This window comes from Peromyscus eremicus, unplaced genomic scaffold, assembly GCF_949786415.1.
Source record: "Peromyscus eremicus unplaced genomic scaffold, PerEre_H2_v1 PerEre#2#chrX_unloc_1, whole genome shotgun sequence".
Lineage (NCBI taxonomy): Eukaryota > Metazoa > Chordata > Mammalia > Rodentia > Cricetidae > Peromyscus > Peromyscus eremicus.
The window spans coordinates 8,257,674-8,283,840 of NW_026734288.1; the positions used below are offsets into that span (position 1 = coordinate 8,257,674).

The 26,167-nt window shown below is 39.7% G+C and overlaps 1 protein-coding gene across 1 annotated transcript; it reads right to left on the reverse strand.

The window, feature by feature from the left end:
- Positions 1–24,955, reverse strand: LOC131900979 (vomeronasal type-2 receptor 116-like). The gene is made up of 6 exons (XM_059252280.1): positions 24,750–24,955; positions 5,223–5,502; positions 4,630–4,837; positions 1,678–1,802; positions 964–1,084; positions 1–908 (listed from the first exon to the last, which is right to left on the reverse strand). The coding sequence occupies exons 1-6, from the start codon at positions 24,953–24,955 to the stop codon at positions 1–3; spliced, it is 1,848 nt and encodes a 615-aa protein (XP_059108263.1).
- Positions 24,956–26,167: the final 1,212 nt, after the last annotated feature.

The window sequence follows — 26,167 nt, forward strand, 5'->3', positions numbered from 1 at the left end:
TCAGTAAAGTGATTTATCCCTGAACTTTTGAAGAGAATTTAAATCTGGTCTCATGAAAATAACATAACATTTTGGGACAAAGATGCACCCTAACAACCCTGCACTGGAGGCCAAGATGGAGAGGACCTCCACAACCACCATGACCTTCCCCTTAGTGCTGTGATAGACAGGGAGGAAAGTGACCCACACAGTGCAGAACACCAGCATGCTGAAGGTCAGGAATTTAGCTTCATTGAATCTGTCAGGAAGATTCCGGGCCAAGAAAGCCACAGTGAAGCTCCCCAGAGCCAAGGAGCCCAAGTATCCCAAGACAAAATGGAATGCAATAGCTGAGCCTTTGCTGCACACAATGATAATCTGTCCATGCTCAGAGTGTGTATCTGTGTCAATAAAGGGAGGGGCCGTGACCAGCCAGATTCCACAGAGAATGAGTTGGATCAAGGTACAGATGGGAATGACTAATTTAGGTGCCCCTGATACCAGTATCCCTCTCATTCTTTTTCCTGGAGTCGTGAGCTTGAAGGCCAAGACAACCGTAATTGTCTTGGCCAAGACCGTAGACACAGCCACTGTGAAAAAGACTCCAAATGTGGTCTGCTGAAGGATGCAGGTGACTATGTGGGGATGCCCAATGAAGAGCAATGAACAGAGGAAACAGATTGTGATGGAGATCAGTAGGATGTAGCTGAGAATGCGGTTATTGGCCTTCACTATGGGAGTGTTATTATACTTCACAAAAGCACCAAGAACAAGAGCCGTGAGGGCAGAGAAGCACAGGGATATGCAGGCCAGAGTCATCCCCAATGGGTCTTCATAAGCTAGAAAGGAGACATGTCTTTGCAGGCAGCGTGTGTGCTCTGGGTTGGAAAACTGATCCTCTGGACAGTGAACACACTGCTCCATATCTGCAGAAGGAAATTAAAAATTCCATCATTATAGTCTTAATCTTTTAGTGTCTGTATTAATCAGAGGACAACTCAATAACTGTTTTTGTCTTCATTGACAATTTTTTCCTTGTTGCTATGTGGAGCAGCGAGGACAGGCTGCTCTGTAGCAATCCATCCTTGGTGATGGAAATCACCACCTTTACCATAAAGGGAATGGAGTAGCTTCTTATTCCCATTTATCAACTTCCATATTTATGCAAGTTTTTAAAATAAGAAAAATACTTGTTTTCTTAGGGCTTATAAGTGGTAATAAAAACAGCTCAGATTGGTTAAATTCTCAAACATTATACTTATTATCTACAGATCTTTGTTCTGTGAATGTGTGGTGGATAAAGTGAGAGAGGCTTCTATATGCTCAGAGATGTGATTGCTCAGTCACTAGGGAATGGACCTATTTGAAAAGATTAAAATGTGTTCTTATTGGAGTAGGTTTGACTTTGTTGGGAGAAGTGTGTCACTGAGGATGGGCTTTCATTTTTTCAAAAGCTCAAGCACACCCCAATGTCTCTCTCTTCATGCTCCTGAGGATCTGTATGTAGAACACTCATCTTCTCCAGAATTGTGTCTGTCTCTGTTCAGACATGTTCCCTGACATTATGACAATGGTTTAAAACTGTAAGCAAGCCCCAATTAAATGCTTTATTCATAAGTCTTGTCATGGTTATGGTGTCTCTTCACTGTAATATAGCACACATGAAGACAAAAATAATAGGGAGGAGTGAAATATTACTGTGACAGGCCCTGCCATGCTTCTCATTGCCAAAATGTGGCCTTTGGAACTAGGGATTAGGAAAGCAGTTGAATGTTTTAAGTAAGGCTTCATGGGCCATGCTATTGGGATCATGGAAAGCAGTCCTGAGGGATATTTGAACAGTGTGAACCTCTGAAACTCAAGCAGTTTCATAGGCATAAAAATTAGTAAAACGGCTCAGAGGATATTCCTTTATATTTTGCCTAAGAGTGTGGTTCCTACTTGTTCTGGTCCAAAAATATGTCTGAGGCCAAACTGAAGAGTTTTGAATTAGGAAAACTGAGGAAATTTTAAGACAGTCTAGTGTTGACTTGCAGGTGATGTTGTGAATGTGTTGCTCTGATTGATTGATAAATAAAACACTGATTGGCCAGTAGCCAGGCAGAAAGTATAGGATAGTTGGGACAAGCAGAGAAGAGAATTGTGGGAACTGGAAGGCTGAGTCAGGAGATGCCATCCTGCCATCCAGGAAGCAACATGTAAAGGCAACAGGTAAAGCCATAGAACATGTGGCGACATACAGATTAAGAGAAATGGGTTAATTGAAGATATAAGAACTGAATAACAAGGAGCCTGCCACAGCCAAACAGTTTATAAGTAATGTAAGTCTCTATGTGTTTACTTGGCTGTGGGACTGGCCAGTGATAGACATTTGACCTGACCATGGGCCAGACAAGACCAGGAAAACTTGAGCAACATTCACTTCCTTATGTAGTTATTAATTGATACTCTTATTCAAATCCACAGTGAAAAGGAGCTAGGTGAGCATGGAAAAATACTAAATAAATGGTTTGAGAAGAAAAGGAGCCCCAGGAAGTGTAATGCAGGTAATTCCAGAGCTTAAAGATATAAAACATTTCAAGGAAAGCCTGTTGCTAAATGGAATAAAGGAAATGACAATATCAAGGTAAGAATGCACTGAGCTAAGCTTCCAACTTGTGAAATGAAATACATTAGGTTTTGGTGAAAGAAATCATTGAAAATAAAAATCAGGTAAAACTGTATTAGAACATCCTAATAAGCAGAAAACATTGCTAGATTTGGTCACATGGTTCTGGCTTTGAGCAAAGGATAGAAGAAGGCAGGTGTGGAACCTCCATACATAGCTAAGTAAGGCCACTAGGACAGGTATTTGTCCAAGGTGCCCCTACATGGAGGACAAAAGATGCCTTTGAGAGAAACAGGGAAGGTGAAGCACAGATTTCATTGGAGATCCCAAGATGTTGGACATGCCGGAGTCATGAGGCACCTGCCAAGATACCTGCAGACAGGGTGATGAACCAGCCCAAGAGAGAGTAGTTTGTTACAATCAACAAAACAGAAAAAGGTATTGGAGATTTGAAGAGTGCTTTAAAATAGACACAGAGATGCAGAATTTGGAGTTCCCCTGCTGGACTTTTTAACTTTGGACAAAATGCATTTTGAATTATGATGTGCCTATGAGCCTAGGGGGACAAGAGACCATTATGTAGGATTTTGAGTGAGAATGACCCCCAGAGGCTCCTAGATTATTATGCTTGTTCTCCAGGGAGAGGCATGATTGAAAAGGATTAAGTGATTTATTCTTGTGGTACCTGTGACATTTTTGGAGGAAGTGTGTCACTGACAATGGGCTTTGGTTTCTGAGTAAACACAAGTAGCCCCAGTGTCTCTCTCTTCCTTCTGACTGAGAATCTGGAAAGAGAACACTCAGCCACTTCTCCAGAACCATATCTACCTGTGTGCGGCCGGGCTCCTTGTAATTACAACAATAGACTAAACCTCTGATAGTGTCAGTGAGCCACAATTCAATGCTTTTCTCAAAAAACAATGTTCATGTTCATGGTGCCTCTTCATAGCAACAGAACACTGACTAAGACAGCATGTCCAGATCACAAAGGCAGGGGATACAATGCTATGTATGTGCGTTTTGCTTGTGCCGTTGGTCTGTATCTTCATACAGAGTCAATGATTGACAATTCTCTCAGGTACACACTGTTTGCATAAATCACTGTTTCCATTAAAGAAAGCTGTACTCTCATGCACCAAAATGCCCTAGTTTTAAATTCATAACATCAACATTTAATATAAATATTTGGACAAAAGAACACATACTTTTTCTACTATGTTTTATTCCAATGACGTCTGGTATATGGATATCTATAATTTCACAATTACCTTGGTTCTTGCCACTACTCACCATGTATTAGAAGAAAAAAATCCAAACAACTCATGAATTTTGAATATGTTACAACATAAAAATTTAGATATTTTTTAACATTGTATTTAAAATTCATCCATTCATATAATGTATTTGGATTTAATCTACCTTTCTAGTCCTTTTGCTATTGACTTGAGAATTGAGTAGACTTGTCACTGTGTTTCAAGTGAGGCTAATGCTGGTATTGAAGGGAGAAATGAAGAGGGCATAATTAATTTTAAACTAAAAAAGATTTAAATTAAGTATATGCTTATACTTACATGGTATGCATAAATGTGTACATATGACTTTTTGAGTGAGTAATTTTTATATGTCATTGTGAGCACACATGCATCTCTGCATGTATTAGTAGCTCAGGAGACAATCATCAGGTATTTTTCTTCAGTTTCCTCTCTTTTAGAAAGTCTCTTATTGTTCCCAACTGCACTTTCCAACCTAGATGAGATACAAGATTATGGCTATTCTGAAAACTGTCCTTATTTCTTGGTAGGATGTGATTGCTGAAGAATACTATCACATCTTGGGGTATATTTTTGGGATCTGAATACTCATCCTAATCATTTCATAATAATTGCTTCTTTCTAGCCAGACGGTGGTGGTGCACGCCTTTAATTCCAGCACTCGGGAGGCAGAGCCAGGCGGATCTCTGTGAGTTCGAGGCCAGCCTGGGCTACCAAGTGAGTTCCAGAAAAAGGTGCAAAGCTACACAGAGAAACCCTGTCTTGAAAAACCATTTTTTTGCATCTCTTCTCTTATGTCTGAGAGAAACTGAATTCCCTGGTCATCATCTGAGACAACCAGCCCTACCCAGGTCCATGTAAAATAAAGCATCAAAGAGACCATGGCCTTGGGCAAACATGTATCCTTGTGTGCTATCTGGTAGATATAGGGAAGTAGGACATTATCACTTAGGATAGGGTGAAATGGTCCAAAAAAAATCTGAAAGATGAAGAACAAAGAAATCAATGTGGGGAATGTAATAGGCAGGAAGTTCATTCCTAGATATGACTTGTGTTACTCACCTTCCAGAATTCCTACAGAGGACAGATAGATTAACCTGTCAAAGTTGTGTTTTAATTCTATTGGATTCTAGAATATTTATGACAAGTCTGAAGGTTCAACAAAAGTTTTGCATTCCCCCCCCACCAATCTATCTATTCTTGTAATTCAAAGAAATGTTGGTGACACACCAAAAAGTGATTTCTTAATCCTTTAGAATATATACATCAACACACATCAACTCATGCTGCTCATTCATTCTCTGTAGAAGCTTGGGATGGGCATAGACAAGCTGTTATCTCTACTTTTTATCACTCTGTCTCACCTTTGGAGATTTGATAAGGGTTGCCATTTTTATAGATGTACTCCATGACGGTCCTATAAGTGATATATCACATGTAGATTTTCTACAGCTATAATTAGGATGTAATGGAAAAATGTATTGTGGTGAATGTATTAGATCGATTACATTTGTTGTATTAGAACACATTCCAACAAGGATGGAAAATAGCAAAGACATGTTGGGTAAAAGATAAGGGTTCCTGTTGATCTCTTCAGTAGCAAAAATCAATGCCAGAAAAAACTCCAATTTCTCTGTCGGTACTCTAAAAATGACACAAGAGCATCATAGAGGATATTACAAATATGAAATGTTCAAAGCCAATGAAATAAACCTTTTTCTATGCCCCCTCTAAATTTGTATATTAATTCTGTATTTCTTCATATCAGGGTATGGAAAAAGTGATCTTTAAAGATGAAAGCATTTCCAGAACTCATCTAAATAGATCATTCTGAGATAACAGTTTTCTCTTTGTGAAAATACATAAGGGGCTTTTGTGATCCCTGAATGCCATCTACAGGCTTAGACATTCAGTCTGCTCTACATTTGTTTTGTGATTGTCATTCTCTAGAGAAATATGAAAAAAACAATTACATGAACCATATATCTACAGAATGGCATTTTATCCTTAATTTGTTAAAGGATAACTAAAGAAGGATTAAAGTTGAGCAGATTTTATTCATTAAAATTTTCATTCATGTGTACAAAGTTTCTTGACCATATTGAGTATATCAAAAAATCACACAATAGATCCTGGCCTTCAATCCAATGTAGATGTCTCCTGCTCTTCCCAAGCTCATGCTGTAATTAGAAATTAAAAAAGATCAAGTGTATACAAATAAAAAAGGAAGAAGTCAAACTATTAATATTTGCAGAGGTTATTATAGTATACACAAGTGACCCTAAAATCCTATCAGGTAACTGCTACAGCTGATAATCACATTCAGTGTTGTGCATAAATATAAGATTAACTCAAAAACATCACATGTCCTCTTATATATGAATGATCAATGGGCTGAAAAAACAATCAGAAAAACAACCCCATTGACAATAGCCACAAATTAAAAAAAAACATATGGGTATAACTCTAACCAAGCTAATGAAAGTCCTGCATGACAAAATCTTCAAGTATTTGAAGAAAGAAAGAGAAAGAAATCTCAGAAGATAGACACATCTCCCATGCTCAAGAATTGGTAGAGTTAGCATAGTTAAAATGTCAATCTTACCAAAATCCAAATATAGATTCAAAGCAATTCCCATCACATTCCAAAACAATTCTTTACAGATCTTGAAAAAAACAATACTCAATATCAAATGGAAAAAAAACCAGGATAGATAAACAATTCTCTACAATAAAATGACCCCATACTTAAAATTGTCTCTGATTTCAAGCTCCGTGACAAAGCTATAACAATAAAAACCACAGGTAATACAGGGTATTAGGATAAAAACAGGGAGTTTTTCCAGTGGGATTAAGTGAAAGGTCCAGATATTAAACCAAAAATTGATGGACCCCTGGCTTTTGAAAAGGAAACCAAAATTATACAAAGGAAAATAGAAAACATCTCAAAAAAATGGTGCTGACATAACAGTACATCAACATGTAGATGAATGCAAATAGATCCATATCTGTCACCATGCACAAAACTCAAGTCCATGAGGATGAAAGACCTCAATATAAAACAACTTACACTGAACCTAATAGAAAAGTAAGTTGCAAAGAGCCTTGAGTGCATGGCCAGGTGACATGTTCTTGAACACAATACCAATAGTGCAAGCTCTAAGACTGAAAATTAATAAATGGTACCTCATAAAATTGAACAGCTTTTGTAAGGCAAAGAGAACCATCAACAGGGCCAAAAGACAGCCTACAAAATAGGAAAAGGTCTTCAATAACTCCCACATCAGACAAAATATAAAAAACTGATTTCCAAATATATAATGAGTTGATTTCCAAAGCATATAATAAACTGAACTAGACATCAACAAACTAAATTATCCAATTAAAAATGGAGGACAAATCTAAACAGAGAATGTAAGTAAATTGGTTGCAACAACTCTGGGTTTAGTCCCAGATTTTAGCAGCAAAACGTGAGTATTGAAACTCTGGGAAAGGTGTCCTGACTACCTGGGGAGTCAGGCAACACCTGGAGATGCTCGGAATAGCTCTGATGGCTGAACTGCAAGGGGACAGTTCAGTCCTGGAAGATGAGGTATCCTGGACACCTGGAGTTGCTGAGAACAACAGATCTGCCCTGAAGGTTTCCTGGACACCTGGAGCTGATGTGCAGAGCTCTGACTGCTGGAACCACAAAGAAGCAGCCAAACCCTGGAAGGGACAATTTTTCTGACTTCTCGAGAAAGTCATGCCTGGAACTACTTCAGCAGGGAAAGGTATCCTGACTATTTGGGAAAGTCATGGTATAAATGGTGTGAAGGGGGGGTGATCTCTCAGCAGGATATAGCAATCTTGCTCCTCTCCTGGACAGCTGCTACAGCTGAGCTTTGCTCTACACCTACTTAAGAGGGCTTCCTAGCAGAGCTCTGCTTCTCCAGCCTAAGATGATGCTTCTTTACTTCACACTGCAAAAGGAAAAACCCCTGCAAAAATGTCACAATCTCCTCCAGCACCAGAGAAGAGTTATTTTTCAGCTCACTCTTGCTGTGTCTACTAGAGACATCTCAGCAAAGATCTTCTGTTCAGCTCCACCTTGCTCTGCTCTTTCAGCTCTCCCTTGTTTGGCCTCTGAGGGACATCTCAGCAAGGATCTTCTCTATGCCAGTGAATGAATATCTTCACACCCAAATCTCTTTTGAGAAAGAAATTTATTTGGAAAGGAGGTGTCCAGGAGAGTGGCTGCCTCTACCAGGGAGGAGAGAACAGCCATTTTTTCTAACTGACCAGGTAGGGTGATTTATATAGGAAGTCTTTGGAGTGGAGTCAATGAGAGTTTGACTTGGGGCACAGGGTTCTACTATTCTGCTCTGTGATTGTTTGGTTTCACAACTCAATTGGCCAGGAGCAGAGATGGTTCTGATCTAAACTGAGACAAACTGTGGTTTTTTCTGCCCTGATCTTCTGGGCTCATGTTCAGGGTGGGTTTCTTTAGCCACCCCCTTTTCTCTTCACACCCTTGTTTTGTTTAGTAATAAGCAGCTGGGGATTGGAAAGGTTAATAAGCAGCTGGGGATTGAAAAATGTAATAAAGCCGGGCAGTGGTGGCACACGCCTTTAATCCCAGCACTCGGGAGGCAGAGCCAGGTGGATCTCTGTGAGTTCAAGGCCAGCCTTGGCTACCAAGTGAGTTCCAGGAAAGGCTCAAAGTTACAAAGAGAAACCTTGTCTCGAAAAAACCAAAAAAAAAAAAAAAAGAAAAGAAAAGAAAAGAAAAGTGTAATAAGCAGTTGGAGGCTGGAAAGAGGGCAAAGTTATCATTAGACTGCTTCCTGCTGTATTGAGGTATCAAGGTTCTTGGTAAAATCTTGATCTTCCTCCTCAAGATGTAACCAGGTTCTGCAGATGTCTGGCTTCATCGGTAGGGGCTGGTAATTCCGTAATATTAATTTGTTCAGAGTTTGGTTTCAAATATTTTGGATTGTTGTGCCCAGATCGTGATCCCCAGAGAGACCACCAAAGATGAGCATGCCAGAATGCAAAAGCAAGGTTAAATTCTGGGATATCCAAAAGCAATACAAGCCTAGGCAGGGACTTCGTCCAATACTCCCAACACAGTGGAAGCTGGAGGGAGTGCCTGCCTGTCTGCAAGCTCAGTTTTAAAGGGAAAAATCACAAGGTTACATCGCTTAGGGGTGCTAGTACGGGTACAATTCTGATTGGCTCGCTTCTAGGGGCTTTCTAGAAATCATGGCTTAATCTTACTTCTAAGGGAGTGGTTGCCCGCCACCATTTCTCATTGGCTGCCCGCAGGTGGGGGCATTTTTATGGTCAATTACCCTGGAAACCAGAGAGAGGACATTCCATAGTCTGGCAGGCATTGCCTCGTGACTACCTTGTGACTCTGTACTTTTATACTTCCTGGTTTCTGGAATCTGGACTGACTTGTTTCAGTAACTATTGGCATATTCCTAGAAGGAGAAATCTTAGGCCTTAGTTTTTGGGTGAAGGCATTTTGGTCTTATTTCTAAGATGGCTCATTTTGGTCTCACAGGATTTGTTGTTGAAGAAATCTAACCAAGATGTTTATGAGGCAAGGTGCAAATAGTAGGGCCAGGAAAAGTAAGAAAAGATGGGATAAGAAAGGTAGCATTCATTTCCATATCTGACTATTAGTGCTCTACGGTCTGGGGGCATCAAGCTGTTTCTGATTTGAAGATTCATTTGAAGTTGTTGGGTCTTATCTTTCACTAACCCTGATTGATTGATATGAAATCAACATTCTTCCCCCAAAAAAGAGGCAAGGACCACTTCTTTCTGCTGTTACGAAATCCAATCCTCTCTGATTTTTCAATACTACAGTGGCCAGTGAGTCTATTTGTTCCTGAAGAGTAAGGATGGTCTGAGCTACTTGTTGGAAATTCTGGATTAATTGTGAGAAAATATGATTGTAAATAGCTGGAGAAGTAATCAGTTCTGATATTCCAGTGGCTATACCTGCACTTATGCCCAGGGCTGCTAGAAAGACTATTATTTGGATGGCTCATTTGTCATGCCTTGCTGCTATGAACTTGGTGATGGGGATTGACAAGGGTTCTTCACCAGGTACGATCCATAATTTAGGAAACAGGAATATCATGGCACAAGTCCCAGACTATCTAGCAGGTAAACAGTGATAAACCTGAGTATCACAGAGAATAGAGTCATTGTGAATGTTTGGACAAAGGGGCTTTTTAGTACCAAGGGTAATAGTAGTATTGTAGTCTTCAGAACCCAGAGTACCCACAAATTGTATTTCTGAGGAGTTAAAGCAGTTTGTAATGCCAAAGAGAATATGAGAGAAATAAGGGGTAATGGTGACATTTGGCTTGAAGTAATTAATAAATGGTAAGGTGAGAGAATCTAATAGGACAATGGGTGAGGCCACAAATGATGGATGAGCATTTGACTCTGGAAGGACACATAACCAGCATTCTCCAAAATTGTCAGCCTGAACATCATTCAATAGCTGATATGTGGTACTTAGTGTCTGAAACAAGAGATGGTGTGACAAGAATGTGGGATCAAAAAAAAAGGTGGTGACATTGAGGATGTAAGAGCCTTTGAGAATCTTGGACTACTTCTACTCTATCCATTACTAGGGACTGAAAGAGCGGAATGTGCCCTCTATTATTTGAGCATATCTGGTGGGCAAATTTGATAGGTGCTATAGTAAAGTTTCCCAATGACTCCCATTTTTCAATTGCAATGCCTTGGGTCCTTAATCAGAAAGTAAAAGATTCTCCATTTTTTTATAACAGGCAGATATGTTTCCTGCATATGCATTATGTTTCCAGCAGTCTCCAGAGCCTACCACATGAGTGGTCTATTTGAACAGCTGGGCACATGTCTCTTAAATCTTTAATATCCAAATGTAGAGTTTAATAGCAATTTGAGTGAGTGGGAAGAAGTAGAAGGAGAAGAGGTAGGGCACGGCCTGATAGGGTAGGGCATGATCCTTGAGAAGTTGATGAGGTCTCATTATTCTGAGACCAGGAGCAGGCTGGTGGTCTGTGAATAGTTTTTGGGGTTGTCTCTTTGCTATTTAACAAGCATGGGTTAGAACTATCAGTTCAGCCTGCTGATTTGTGGTATGGGCTGGAAGAGCTTGTGTTTTGACCATTATGGTATCTGAGACAATTGCATATCCTACTCCATATACTCCTTGTATATGAAGGTGCTGCCATCTGTACCATGTGTAAGTGGCCGAAGGTAGTGCTCTTTCTTGCATGTGTATCAGATAGCTTAGTAACTCTTTTTGAGTCTCAATGTATGAGTGTGATGACAAGTATTCTAGGACTGGTTGCGAGAGAAGGTTTGAGATATTAAAAGGTGTCCCATGCTGCCGTGGACTTCCCATCTGGACAAGAGGTGAATGCCTGGACTCAGCCTAGATCCCATCCCTGGGCACCAACCATTCTGGGGAAGACCTGCCAACTTGACCCCAGGTTCTGGCCATCAGGCAGGATCCCTGTCACCACCACCGGGAAGGCTCCCCTCCTCCAAGACCCCCGGCAGACCCGGCAATCTCCACGCCTTCCTCGCACGCCCATTATCACCCGAGACCCCAGCCACTTCCTGAGACTTAGAGACCAGGCCCCAGCTCCCATCCTACCCTGGACTTTCCATCTGGACAAGAGCACCCATCCAGTCCCGGATCTCCCATCTGGACAAGAGAGAGAGACTTCCTGAATCTGTCAGCTCTGTCTGGAATGAGTGTACTGATAAGACCAAGAATGAAACCACAAGGAGATGGGTAGACATCAAGGCAGAAATACATACAACAAAATAAAGAGCAATACAGCATCACCAGAACCTAGCCCTCCTCCAAAATCTAGACCTGAACATCAAAAATTGGAAGAGGCAGAAGAAAACAGCTTTATGAATAACATAATGAAGAAGGTAGAGGCTTATATAGAATTAATCATGAGGAAAAGACAAACAAAAAATGGGAAGAATGCTATAAAAAACTAGAGAAAGGAATAAATAAAGCAGAAGAAAACAAGAAAGCCCTGGAAGAAAACAATAAAGCCCTGAAAGAAAATCATGAAAGCAATGAAACAGATGAAGGAAACAGTCCAAGACCTGAAAAGGAAATATGTAGCTTAAGTTTTCCTGCCTGGCCCACAGTCAGGATATATCTCTTTCACCTGCCAGTCCCACAGCCTCTCAGACCCGACCAAGTAAACACAGAGACTTATGTTGCTTTCAAACTGTATGGCCATGGCAGGCTTCTTGCTAACTGTTCTTATAGCTTAAATTAATCCATTTCCTTTAATCTATACCTTGCCACATGGCTCGTGGCTTACCGGCATCTTCACAAGCTATTTCTCATCATGGCGGCTGGCAGTGTCTCTCTGACTCAGCCTTCCACTTCCCAGCTTTATTCTCCTCCTTGCCCCGCCTATACTTTCTTGCCTAGCCAACGGCCAATCAGTGTTTTATTGATTAATTAGCAACACATTTGCCATACATCCCACAGCAGAAATAGAAAAAATGAAGAAGAAACAAACAGAGGAAATGCTGGAAATAGAAAATCTGAGAAAAAAATAGGAACTTCAGATGCAAGTATAACCAACAGAATGCAAGAGATGGAAGAGAGGATCTCTGGCATTGCAGATACGGTAGAAGAAATAGATTCATCAGTCAAAGAAAATACTAAAGCCAACAAAGTCATGACCCAAAATGTCCAAGAAATTTGGGACACCATGAAAAGACCAAACCTATGAATAGTAGGGATAGAGGAAGGAGAAGAATACTAACTCAAAGGCACAATAAGATCATAGAAGAAAACTTTCCCAACTTAAAGAAGGAAATGCCTATGAAGATACAAGAAGTCTACAGAACACCAAACAGACTAGACCCCCCAAAAAAGTCCCCTTGCCACATAATAATTAAACAACTAAATGTACAGAATAAAGAAAGAATATTAAGAGCAGCAAAGGAAAAAGGCCAAGTGACTTAAAAAGGCAAACCCCTTAGAATAACACCAGATTTCTCAGTGGAGACTTTGAAAACCAGAAGGACATGGACAGATGTAATGCACACACTAAGATACCATGGATTCTATCCTAGACTAATATACCCAGCAAAACTTTCAATCATCATAGATGGAGTGAACAAGACATTCCAAGACAAAGCCAGATTTAAACAATACTTACCCACAAACCCAGCCCTACACAAAGCACTAGAAGGAAAATTCCAACCTAAGGAAGTCAGATATACCCTCAAAAACACAGGCAATAGATAAAACCACAGCAGTAAACCCCAATGAAGAGAAGTACACACACACTACCACCAAAAAATAACAGGAATGCACAATCACTGGTCATTAATGTCCCTTAATATCAACAGACTTAACTCACCTATAAAAAGACATAGGTTTACAGAATGGATACAAAAGCAGGACCTATCTTTCTGCTGCATACAAGAAACACACCTCAAATTCAAAGATAGACACTACCTAGGAATAAGAGGATGGGAAAAGACTTTCCAATCAAACAGTCTAAAGAAACAAATGGGTGTAGCCATGCTAATATCCAGAAAAATAGACTTCAAACTAAAATCAATCAAAAGAGATCAAGAAAAGCATTACATACTCATCACAGAAAAGATCCAAGAAGATGAAGTTTCAATTCTCAACATTTATGCCCCAAACACAAGGGCACCCACATATGTAAAAGTAACATTACCAATGCTTAAACCACATATGAAACCCCACACATTAATAGTGAGAGACCTCAACACCCCACTTTCACCACTGGACAGATCTCCCAAATTGAAACTTAACAGAGAAATAAAGGACTTACCTGATGTTATAACTCAAATGGACTTAATCAATAATGATAGAATATTGCATCCTAACAAAAAAGAATATACCTTTTTCTCAGCACCCCAACGAACCTTCTCTAAAATCGACCACATACTTGGCCACAAAGCAAATCTTAACAGATACAAAACAATTGGAATTATCTCCTGTGTTCTATCAGACCACCATGGTTTAAAGTTAGGTTTAAATAACAACAAAAACTGCAGCTAACCTACAATCTCATGGAACTGAATAATGCTCAACTGAATCACCAATGGGTTAAGAAAGAAATAAAGAAAGAAATTAAAGACTTCCTAGAGATCAACAAAAATGAAGACTCCACATCCCTAAACTTATGGGACACTATGAAAGCAGTGCTAAAAGGGAAATTCATAGCACTAAATGCCCACATAAAGAAGTTGGAGAAATCTCACACTAGTGACTTAACAGCACACCTGAATGTTCCAGAACAAGAAGCAAAGTCTCCCAGGAAGAATAGACACCAGGAAACTATCAAAGTGAGAGCTGAAATCAATAAAATGGAAACAAAGAAAACAAAACAAAAAAATTAATGAAACAAAGAGTTGGTTCTTTGAGAAAATCAACAAGATAGACAAGCCCTTATCCAAACTAACCAAAAGACAGAGAGAGCATCCAAATTAACAAAATCAGAAATGAAAAGGGGGACATAACAACAGACATTGAGGAAATCCAGAGAATCATCAGGTCATACTTCAAAAACCTCCACTCCACAAAACTGGAAAATCTAAAAGAAATGGATAATTTTCTGGATAGATACTACATACTTAAGTTAAATCCAGAGCAGATAAACTATTTAAATAGTCCAATAACCCCTAAGGAAATAGAAACACTCATTAAAAGTCTTCCAAGCAAAAAAAGCCCAGGGCCAGATGGTTTCAGCATAGAATTCTACCAGATCTTCAAAGAAGAGTTAATACCAATATTCTTTAAATTGTTCCACACAATAGAAACAGAAGGAACATTACCAAACTCCTTCTATGAGGTTACAATTACCCTGATTCCTAAACCAAACAAGGATACAACAAAGAAAGAGAACTACATACCGATATCCCTCATGAACAATGATGCAAAAATACTCAATAAAATACTTGCAAACAGACTCCAAGAACAGATCAAAACAATTATCCACCATGATCAAGTAGGCTTCATCCCAGGGATGCAAGGGTGGTTCAACATATGAAAGTCTGTCAATGTAATACACCATATAAAGAAACTCAAAGGAAAAAAACCACATGATCATCTCAGAAGATGCAGAAAAGGCATTTGAGAAAATCCAACACCCCTTCAAGATAAAGGTCTTGGAGCGAACAGGAATACAGGGAACATACCTAAACATAATAAAGGCAATTTACAGCAAGCCAACATCAAATTAAATGGAGAGAAACTCAAAGTGATTCCACTAAAATCAGGAATGAGGCAAGGCTGTCCACTCTCTCCACACTTATTCAATATAGTACTTGAAGTTCTAGCCAGAGCAATAAGACCACATAAGGAGATTAAGGGGATACAAATTGGAAAGGAAGAAGTCAAACTTTCCCTATTTGCAGATGACATGATAGTATACTTGAGTGACCCCAAAGATTCCATCAAGGAACAGATAAAGCTTATCAACACCTTCAGCAACATAGCAGGATACAAGATCAACTCCAAAAAATCAGTAGCCCTCCTATATACAATTGACAAACAGGCTGCGAAGGAAATCAGAGATACATCACCCTTTACAATAGCCACAAATGGTATAAAATACCTTGGGATAACACTAACCAAGCAACTGAAGGACCTATATGACAAGAACTTTAAGTCCCTGAAAAAAATAAATTGAAGTTTTCAGAAAATGGGAAGATCTCCCATGCTCATGGATAGGCAGGACTAACATAGTAAAAATGGCAATCTTACCAAAAGCAATCTACAGATTCAATGCAATCCCCATCAAAATACCAACACAATTTTTCACAGACCTGGAAAGAATAATACTTAACTTCATATGGAAAAACAAAAAACCCAGGATAGCCAAAAGAATCCTGTACAATAAAACAACCTCTGGAGGCATCACAAATCCTGACCTCAAGCTCTACTATAGAGCTACAGTAATACAAACAGCTTGGTAAAGGCATAAAAACTGACATGGGGATCAATAGCATCGAATTGAAGACCTTGACATTAATTCGCACACCTATAAACATATAATTTTTGACATAGAAGCCTAAACTGTACAATGGCAAAAAGAAAGCATCTTCAACAAATGGTGGTGGCATAACTGGATATCAATGTGTAGAAGGCTGCAAATAGATCCATATCTGTCACAGTGTACAAAACTGAGGTCCAAGTGGATCAAAGACCTCAAAATAAATCCAGCTACTCTGAACCTGCTAGAAGACAAAGTAAGAAGTAGTCTTGAACACATTGGCATAGGAGGTCATTTCCTAAATATAACACCAGTAGCACAGATACTGAGAGAAACAATCAATCAATGGGACCTCTTAAAACTGAGAAGCTTTTGGAGAGCAAAGGACATGGTCAACAAGGCAAAGCGACAGCCTACAGAATGGGAAAAAGTCTTCACCAACCCCACATCTTACAGAGGACTGATATTCAGAATATATAAAGAACACAAGAAATTAGACATCAAAAATGCCCAACAGTCCAATAAAGAAATGCGCTATATTACTAAACAGAAAATTCTCAACAGAAGAAACGCAAATGGCTGAAAAATATTTAAGGAATTGCTCAACATCCCTAATTATCAGGGAGATGCAAATCAAAACAACTCTGAGATACCACCTCATGCCTGTTAGAATGGCTAAGATCAAAAACACTGAAGACAGCTTAGGCTGGAGAGGATGTGGAGCTAGGGGAACTCTTCTCCACTGCTGGTGGGAATGCAAGCTTGTACAACCACTTTGGAAATCAATATGGCACTTTCTTAGAAAATTGGGAATCAATCTCCCCAAAGATCCTGCTATATAACTCTTGGACATGTACCTAAGGAGTGCTCAATCATGCCACATGGGCACTTGCTCAGCTATGGTCATATCAGCATTGTTTGTAACAGCCAGAACCTGGAAACAACTTAGATGCCCTTCAACTGAAGAATGGATAAATAAAATGTGGAACATATACACAATGGAATACTACTCAGCAGAGAAAAACAATGATATCGTGAGATTGGCAGGAAATGGATGAATCTAGAAAAAAATCATTCTGATTGAGGTAACCCAGACTCAGAAAGACAAATATGGTGTGTACTCACTCATAGGAGGATACTAGATGTAAAACAAAGATGACTAGACTGCTACTCACAACTCCAGGGAGGCTACCTAGAAAACAGGATTCCAAGAAAGACACAGGGATTGCCCAATGACAGAGAAATGGATGAGATCTACATGAACAACATGGACGTGAGTTAGGGTAATGAGGGGCAAGGGTCGAGGGAAAGAGAGCTTAGCAGAGTGGGAGATCCCGGCTGGATCAAGACCAGAGAGGGAGAACAAGGAATATAAGACCATGATAAATGAAGACCACATGAGAATAGGAAGAAGCAAATTGCTAGAGAGGCCTACAGAAATCCACTAATATACCTCCAAAATAGACTACTGGCAATGGTCGATGGAAAGCCCGAACTGACCTACTCTGGTGATAGGATGGCCAAATACCCTAATTGTGCTAGAAACCCCATCCATGACTGAGTGAACCAGATGCAGAGATCCATGGCCAGGCCCCAAATGGAGCTCCAGGAGTCCAATTGGTGAGAAAGAGGAGGGTTTTTATGAGCGAGAATTGTTGAGACCAAGGTTGGATAAAGCAAAGCAACAAACAGCCAAACGAATGGAAACTCTTTAACTATGAACCAATAGCTGAGGTGCCCCCAACTGGATCAGGCCCTCTGGATAAATGAGACAGTTGATTAGCTTGATCTGTTTGGGAGGTATCCAGGCAGTTGGACTGGGCCCTGTGCTCAGTGCATGAGTTGGCTGTTTGAAACCTGGGGCTTATTCAGGAACACTTGGCTCAGCCTGGAAGGAGGGGACTGGACCTGCCTGGACTGAATCTACCAGGTTGAACTCAATCCTTAGGGGAGTCTTTGCCCTGGAGGAGATGGGACAGGGGAAGAGCTGGGGGGAAGGGGAAGGGGGGGGGAACATGGGAATCCATGGTTGATATATAAAATTAAAATAAATTCTAAAATAAAATAAAAAAGGTGGACATGTTGAAAAGTCATTGTTGTGTTCTCTACCAATGCCACCTGAAGGGAGAGAACTTAAGAGGGAGGTGATATTTGAAGGCCCTTATATGTTAAAGGTATGGCAGATGGTAAGGAGAAAGACAGTAATGGGTGACCCAAAGGTTGACTTCATAGGAGGTGCTTTCCATCTGGGGTCTCAGGATCCAGGTTGGTACAATATGAGAGGGCCTGCTCTTTCAGCTCTCCATTGTTTTGTCCACTGGGGGATGTCTCAGCAAGGATCTTCTCTATGCCAATGAATGAAGATCTTCACACCCAAAACTCTTTGGAGAAAGAGATTTATTTGGCAAAAAAGAGTCCAGAAGAGTAGCTTCTTCTACCAGGGTGGAGAGAGCAGACTTTTTTCCTAACTGACCAGGCAGGCCAGTTTACACAGGCTATCTTGGAGTCAATGAGGGGTTGACTTGGGGCCCAGGGTTCTACTGTCCTGCTGTGTGATTGGTTGGTTTCACAACTCAGTTAGCCAGGGGCAGAGATGGGTCTGATCTGACTGAGCCAAACTGTGTTACTTTCTGTCCTGATCTGATCCATTTTTCCCTAGTTCTGGGATCCAGATTGAGGGTGGGTTTCTTTAGCCAGCCACTTTTCCTTAAGGAGAATTCTCCAAAGAGGAATATCACATGTCCCAGAAGTTTTAAAGAAATGTTCAATATCCTTAGTCATCAGGAAAATGTAAATCAAAACTTCACTGAGGTTACATTTTATATCTGTCACAATATTGAATATCAGTAACACAACTGATAGTTCACCCTTATGAGGATGCAAAGCAAGTGGAACACTCCTCCACTGTGGATGGGAGTGGACACTTATACAGCCAATATGGAAATCAGCATAGTTATTTTTCATGAAGATGAGAATTATTCTATCTCAAGATCCAGATATGCTACTCTTATGAATATACCTAAAGGATGCTTCATCTCATCAAAACGACATATTCTCAACCATATCCATTGCTGCTCTATTCTTATTTGCCAGAAAATGTAAACAACATAAATATCACTAAATGGAAAAATTGATAAAGAAGATGTATGGTACATTTCTACAATGAAGTATTACTCAGCAGTTAAAAAAATGACACCATGAAATTGGGAGACAAATGGGATGAACTAGAAAAAAATTACTCTAGGTAAGATAATGAAGACCCAAAACATAAATATGGACCATACTCACTTATATGTGGATATTATTTGCTAAGTACATGATAACACAGCTACAGACTGTAGACTCAGAGAGATGAGGTATAGAAGACATGACAGAGAGCATGTGGATTGCAATGGGGGTGGAGAAATAGAATACAAATTATGGGTGGACTGGGAATGGGAGGGTGAAAATGTGGAAGAAGGCATTAAAGTATTTTAACTGTGGTACACCTGGTCATGAGAAAAAATTACTCTCAGGGTGCTCCTAGAAGCAATGCTTCTTATAGAAATAACCCAAACAGGAGACCTCAACCTCCTGGATTATGCAGAAGATGTGGCAAAGGCTGACACTGGACCAATGAATGCAGATCGACAAGACATACACATGGCAACCCTTTACCATTGGAAAACAACTCAGAGGACCTCCTCCAGGCTGCCAGATTGAATGTGATCCAGTCATTTCCAGTCATTGTGGAGGAAATTCCTCCACAGGACAATAAAATATTCCAGTACCTATTGCAAAGCACAGTAATGCACTGGATGATAAAACAGCTCTGATCAAAAACTTCCAAAAACATAATATAACAAATATTTTGGAAGACCTCCATGAAAGAACAAAGACCAAATCTTTGAGTATGAATTGATCACATTATTCTTGAAGGCTTTGAGGACACAGGTGCAGATCTCACTATAACTACACCAAAATCACGGCATCTGTATTGTCCTCTTCAAGAGGCAGATGTCCAATTTCTGGGGATTGGAACCCCATCTCAGGTAAAACAAAGCTCAAGGTATGTTGAATGCATAGGGCCAGAATGACAATGGAGAAGGCTGAAGCTGTATGTGACTAATGTAGCAGTGAATCTTTGAGGCAGAGATCTGTTTCAGCAATGAAATACCGAGATCAACATTTCTCCAATCTCAGAAGTGGAATATAGACCAATTTATGTTTCTTGGAATAATATTATGATATATGATAAATATAGCCTCCAACCATTCAGGCTGTACACAAACAGAGCACAACCACCATTAAACCATATACCTCTCATAGGTACCATTGGCACTGCTTTTGAAATAGCTAGCTGGTAAACCTCTCTGGGTTGGACCATACCCTATGACACAGGACAAACTACAAGCCTTAGAAGAGCTTGTTCAGGAGCAGTTAACTGCTCAACATATTGAAGAATCTACCAGCCCTTCAAATTCTCCTGTATTTGTGATTAAAAAAAAATCTTTTCAATGGAGAATGCTGATAGATCTAAGAACCATCAATAATGTCATTCAGTCAATGGGATCTGTACAGCCTGGAACACCTTTGCTTTCTCTGTTACCTAAAAGATTACCTATTATATTTACTGACTTAAAAGACTGTTTTTTAACACTACCTCTACAAGAAAATTATAACTGTAACTATCTAATCTTCAATCCCATCAAAGAGCACAGAAGGAAGATTTTGGGACTCGAGAAAACACAAATTGCAAGCAACCAATTACCAAAAAATTGTGAGAATAGACAGAGACAGCTGGCAATATGGACAGTCACCTAAAAATTGGCAGCATCACTGTGGCATCCATTCTGATTACAGTCCTAGAATATCTGACAGACAATTTCTAGAAGCAAGAATTTGGAAAACCATCTTATTTTGTCTTGGCAAGGTTTATCAAAAATATTTCAAATAATATCATTTCCAGATTTACATGAACTCAGGTCAGATGGACAGGTAGTCTTCAAATGTTTCATAGACCTAGAGACTATGGCATTTATAGTTTTGATAATTTATAATTCTGTTGATGAGAGACACAATATCTCCTGGCATCACTGATCTACTCCTGAGAGAATGTTGGGGTTCTAAGACACTCCTTCTATAAGTGTGTCTTCTTCTTGGCACAAAATGGCCTGCTGGGCAAAGACTGCCCTTGCCTCAACTGCTGACAGTATGCATACTGTCCTTTTTGGATGAGTGGGACAAAAGGAAAAGAGACTACTGAACCTTGCCAAGACAAGGTAAGATGGTTTTCCAAAATTCCTGCTTCTAAAAATTGTCTGTCAGATATTCTAGAACTGTACTCAGAATGGATGCCACAGTGATGCTGCCAATATTTAGGTGACTGTCCATATTGCCAGCTGTCTCTCTCTATTCTCACAATTTTTTGGTAATTGGTTGCTTGCAATTTGTGTTTTCTCGGGTCCCAATATCTTCTTTCTTAGATCTTTGATGGGATTGACGATTAGATAATTACAGTTATAATCCCCTCATATCTTAGCTAAGAAAACCTTAGATACTAAAATTGGGATATTCAGGCTAGGCCAGCTATTGGAGTCATCTTGACAATTAACCATTTACCTATGATCCACACATGGAGTGTGTGTTTCTTGTTTGATGTTGTTCTTGTCAGTTGTAGTTCCATTTATCTTTATGTGATTTACCCTTTGTATTTCCTGGATAACATTTGATAATCATTCTTACTGTATATAGTTTGCATTAGGTTTAGAACATTCTTATTGAGACAAAATAGGAGGAAATATAAGGGTATTTGCTTTGCCCATAACCTGGGGCTATGGAGCCCAAAGAAGCCAGTGCTTCTTAACATTGCATATGACCTCTTAAAAGGAGGATAAAAATAAAATAAATGGATAAAAGGGAGAAGAACTTCATGATCTCTCTTTCCTCTCCTTTTAAGAGGTCACATACAATCGCAAGGAGCACTTTATATGGCCCAAAGTAAGCTATGTTACCCAAAGTAAGCAAATACCACTACAAACTGAAGGCAAAAGAGTAGGGAGATTGGGTTGAGGGAGGGAGTGTGGGCAGAGACATGTAGCATTTAGGGCATTTGAGTGACAAGGAAATCCAATGCAGTGAAATTTATCTTAAATATGTAAAAGTGATCCTAATGATGTCTCCTAATCATGAAGGAGATGGCATTCCAACTGGCAACCCCACTCACCAAATAATACTTCCAGGACTAGAACTGGTTTACATAAATTTTTTTTGTTGGTCAATGAGGTACCATGGAAAACCCAAACACCACAAACTCTTTGGAAGATAACAGTATGCTCCTGCAAATGGATAGCAAGGCCTCATTGCTAAAGATGACATCCATACAATGCATTGACTATGCAGAGGTTAAGCCGCTGCCTTCATACAACCTTTGCACAAACATTCTAGTATCTTTGGCATGGGAAGGTACTCTGAAGGCTATGAAAGAGAAACTTAAAAATATTTCACCCAAAATTGATCACATACTTGGACACAAAGCTAGTCTCAACAAATACATGAACATTGAAATAACACCCTGCTATCAGACCCTCATGGAATAAAAGTATATTTCAACAACAACCAAAAGATGACAATTCATTTGGAAGAAGCACTACATTAAATGACTCCTGGATCAAGACAGACCTAAAGAAAGAAATTAAAGACTTTCTGTAGTTCAGGGAAAAGGAATACACAATATACTAAAACTTATGAGACACCATGAAAGTGATGCCAGCACTAAGGGTGTGTATGAAAATAATTAGATACCACACTAACTACTTCACAGCACACCTGACAGCTCTAGAAAACAGGCAAGCACACAGAAGAGAAGTCGATGACAGGAAATCAACACAGGGCTGAAATTGAATAGATTTTTGCACTTGGACTGGGAATGGGTGGTGATGTTAACAGGAGAGATCAGGTGTGGGACACATGGAGGAAGAGAGAGAGTACAGAAAAGACAACTGCAAGTTGAATGGCTCAGAAATGTAGAGTAAAACCAAACATGACTAACAGGAAGAAAGAAAAATAAGGAAATGAAGAACAAAAGAAGAAAAAGAAAGAAAGGAAGGAAGGAAGGAAAGACAGAAAGAAATAAATGAAATGATTTCTAATGTTATTCTAATATACCCATAAAACAGTGTAGTCTGATCATCATCAGAAAGATTACTTTGAGCACCTAATGGGATAAGGTGCAGAGACCCACACCTGAAAAACAGGCAGATTTAGGGAACCCTGCAATAGAAGGGGAGGAAAGATGGAGGCCCAGAGTAGTCAAGGACCCTAGGAGAACACAGTTCATAGAATCAACAAAGAAGGGCTCCTACGGGCTCACAGAGATTGATGTGACAATCAGAGTCTGCAGGCTCTGTGCTATGTCCTCTGCATATGTTATGATTGTTTAGCTTTCAGTTTTTGTGGGACGTTGAACAGTGGGAGTCAGTGTATATCTGACTCTATTGCCTGCTTGTGACCATTTTCCTTTTACTAGTTTGCCTTGTCCTCCTTGATATGAGTGTTTGTGCCTCATCTTAAGTTATGCTGAATACAATAAGTACCTATGATAATTAAGAGTTCATCAAATGTCTGGTTTCCATTGGTGAAGATAGAAAAACTTTCTATGTTTAATGTTCTATGCTATTTATATGTAAAAAATTATGTGAAAGACCCTAAAAGCTATGTGATGTGTGTTTAAATTTGGTTCAATACATTTTGCAATAAAGAATCAGCCATGTGAATAACTTTATTAAAGTGTCATTAATGAGAATTTTCATTATGAGGTAGAATATCAAAGAGGAGGTGACAGAAATGCCAACCCTGTTGACCTGAAACTGAAAAACAGTAATGGGAAGCAACCACCAGAATTAAAGTGTGCCCAGGACTTAGTAGGGCTAACAGTTGCAATATGTTCTTGAAAATTCCCACAAGAAAGCACAAAGAACCTCAGTACATGTATAAAAAAGGCTCAAGCACATTATACAGCAGCAAAGTTGAGCAATTTCAATACTATGTCCCCATTATCTCTGCTCTTCATCTACCAGTTTCAACATAGGATCTGAAAACCTCATCGACAAATTTCATCTCCTTTTCCAATAAGAATATTTTAGTTCTCCAATAATTCTCTTCATGTTGCATTTACTAATTAATTCAAAGGAATATCGATCACCTATCTGATATTAATCATGCCCTAAATCTGTGATTAGGCACAAGTGAAGCAAAATAAAACTGGGTTGACATAGAATCTGACCACTCATGGTTTTATTTTATCCATCATCATTTTCAGCTGGAGAACATCAGAGACTGGTATAGAGATGATTTTGAAAGTGATGTCTATGTCTACTCACACATATCTATGTAATACTTGACTGGCCATCATATACACTAGTCACACACCTCTATTTCTATGTGTGAATATCTGCATTCTGGTTAGAGACCAAAATTAAGAAACTTCTTTATGAAGGGTTTGGTTACAATTAGTGATGGAGGAATCCTTGGCACACACTTGAAGAGACACTGTAACACAGCCTCTAAACACAGAACTCATGCCAGTGGTTTGTATTTGTGTTTTCATGTCCTATTCTGAGACCCTGGGCCATGACAGCTTTCACAATCAGGAGAACCATGAGGAGACAAGAAAGAGAAACCCGTCTCTCTCACCTTCCAGATTAGTGAATTGGAATCTAATCTAAGAAAACTGCAGTACAATAAATTGCATGAGAAAATACCAAAATAGCGATCAATAAAGGAGAAAATTTTCTGTGGTTCAAGCATGACAGAGGGAACCACAGAACAGAACTTCCTGAGTTTTCTTACACACACTTCTAACTTATGACATTGATGCTGGAAATGAAGAAGTGAATGACTTACATAAAATCCGTCATATTATTATACAAATCTTCCTCAGGCGGTTCTGGAGACAGGTAAAGTAAAAACTGACAGGCATTCCTCAAACCTCCACCATCCTCTTCATCATGCTTTATTCTCCAAAAGCAGCTGGTTTCTGTCCAACTGTACAAGATGAGAGAAAACTTCAGGAGCAAGAGGGAAATCAGGAGAGCACACCGCTTCCGCATGGCTCCCGGAATGTAATACTGAGAAGTGAAACCCTTTTCTCCTGCAGACCAACATCACACATGCCTTTAAGTCTAAGTGCCTGTTTTCTTCCTCTAGCCACATGGGGAGCATGTGTGTAGATCGCGGTTCCCATATGCCCATCTGTGTCATGATTCCTGGAAGCATTTGGAAATTTCTGGCCTAAGGATCTGCACCTGAGGTCTGCCACCTTGCCATCAACACTGGTATGAAAACATGTTGTGAGAATCACAGTCTGCAGCCGTGGGTGCCATGATGTCATTCATGCCCAGAGTGTCAATGCCCCAGGGACACTCTCCTGATGAGCAGCTGGGGCCCCCGTCCTGTTTCAACACCCATGTGCATGAACACCACTGGAGATCATTCCAGTGGGTTTCCTCAGCTTTTCTGTATTAGTGAGAGGTGAGAGGGTCTTCAAGGGCCTGTGTCATTCAGAGCTTGAGCTGAATCATGGGACAACATGTACTTTTTTGTCTGTGATAGGGAAGGGCAGTACCACATACGCCTTGAATGTTGTTCATGCTGTAGTTTGTGTGCAAAAGTATGCTAGTCACACATGCAGAATCTCCTGAAAATACCTGTGTCCTGACCTCTGGAGAACCTGTCATCAGGCCAGATTGTCTGGTATTGATCAGAAAATTAATGAATTATTGTGATTCAGCACCCACTCAGTCATTCAAATAGTCTTACCAATGCAGACATTCACAATCTAACCTAGTTCTAAAACGTGACCTCCTGGTTGTTCTTCAGTTCCTGTATTTAGTGCCTTGTAGTGAAACATGTCTCCACCCAGCACTGTGGTTTCCTCCAAACTCACTCCTGTTGCTGGGTATCACATCTAATTTCAACATGCCATCTCTTCTTTTAAGATTTTATCTACAAATAGAACCTTTGTTGGGTTGGAATTTAGGAAATCCATTGCCTAATAGAGATTCTTTGAACAAGTGTGGATGTGTTTCTTTCATGCTTTATTAAGGGTAACAGAGAAAACGTATTCAGTCTTTCAAATCAGTGACTGCCACATTGATTTATGTAAAAAATATATCTTATCTATTTTTCATTTCTCTAATGATATTATTTATACAGTTTCCATATCTTGACTGCCCTAAGTTATCTTGTCAATTGATATGGATATGTCTTAGTATGTCGAGTGACACATGTGGGCTCCATTCCCACAAGTGGTTAAGAGAGAT

What these genes read in the sequence shown, in the direction of transcription:
- LOC131900979 (XM_059252280.1), bottom strand. Translation starts at nt 24,955, where the DNA reads ATGCGGAAGCGGTGTGCTCTCCTGATTTCCCTCTTGCTCCTGAAGTTT. An exon ending in CCCTTATCAAATCTCCAAAG is followed by an intron (nt 4,838 to 5,222) that starts GTGAGACAGAGT and finishes TTCATCTTTCAG; the next exon opens with ATTTTTTTTGGACCATTTCA. An exon ending in GCATGGCAGGGCCTGTCACA is followed by an intron (nt 1,085 to 1,677) that starts GTAATATTTCAC and finishes TTTATGGTAAAG; the next exon opens with GTGGTGATTTCCATCACCAA.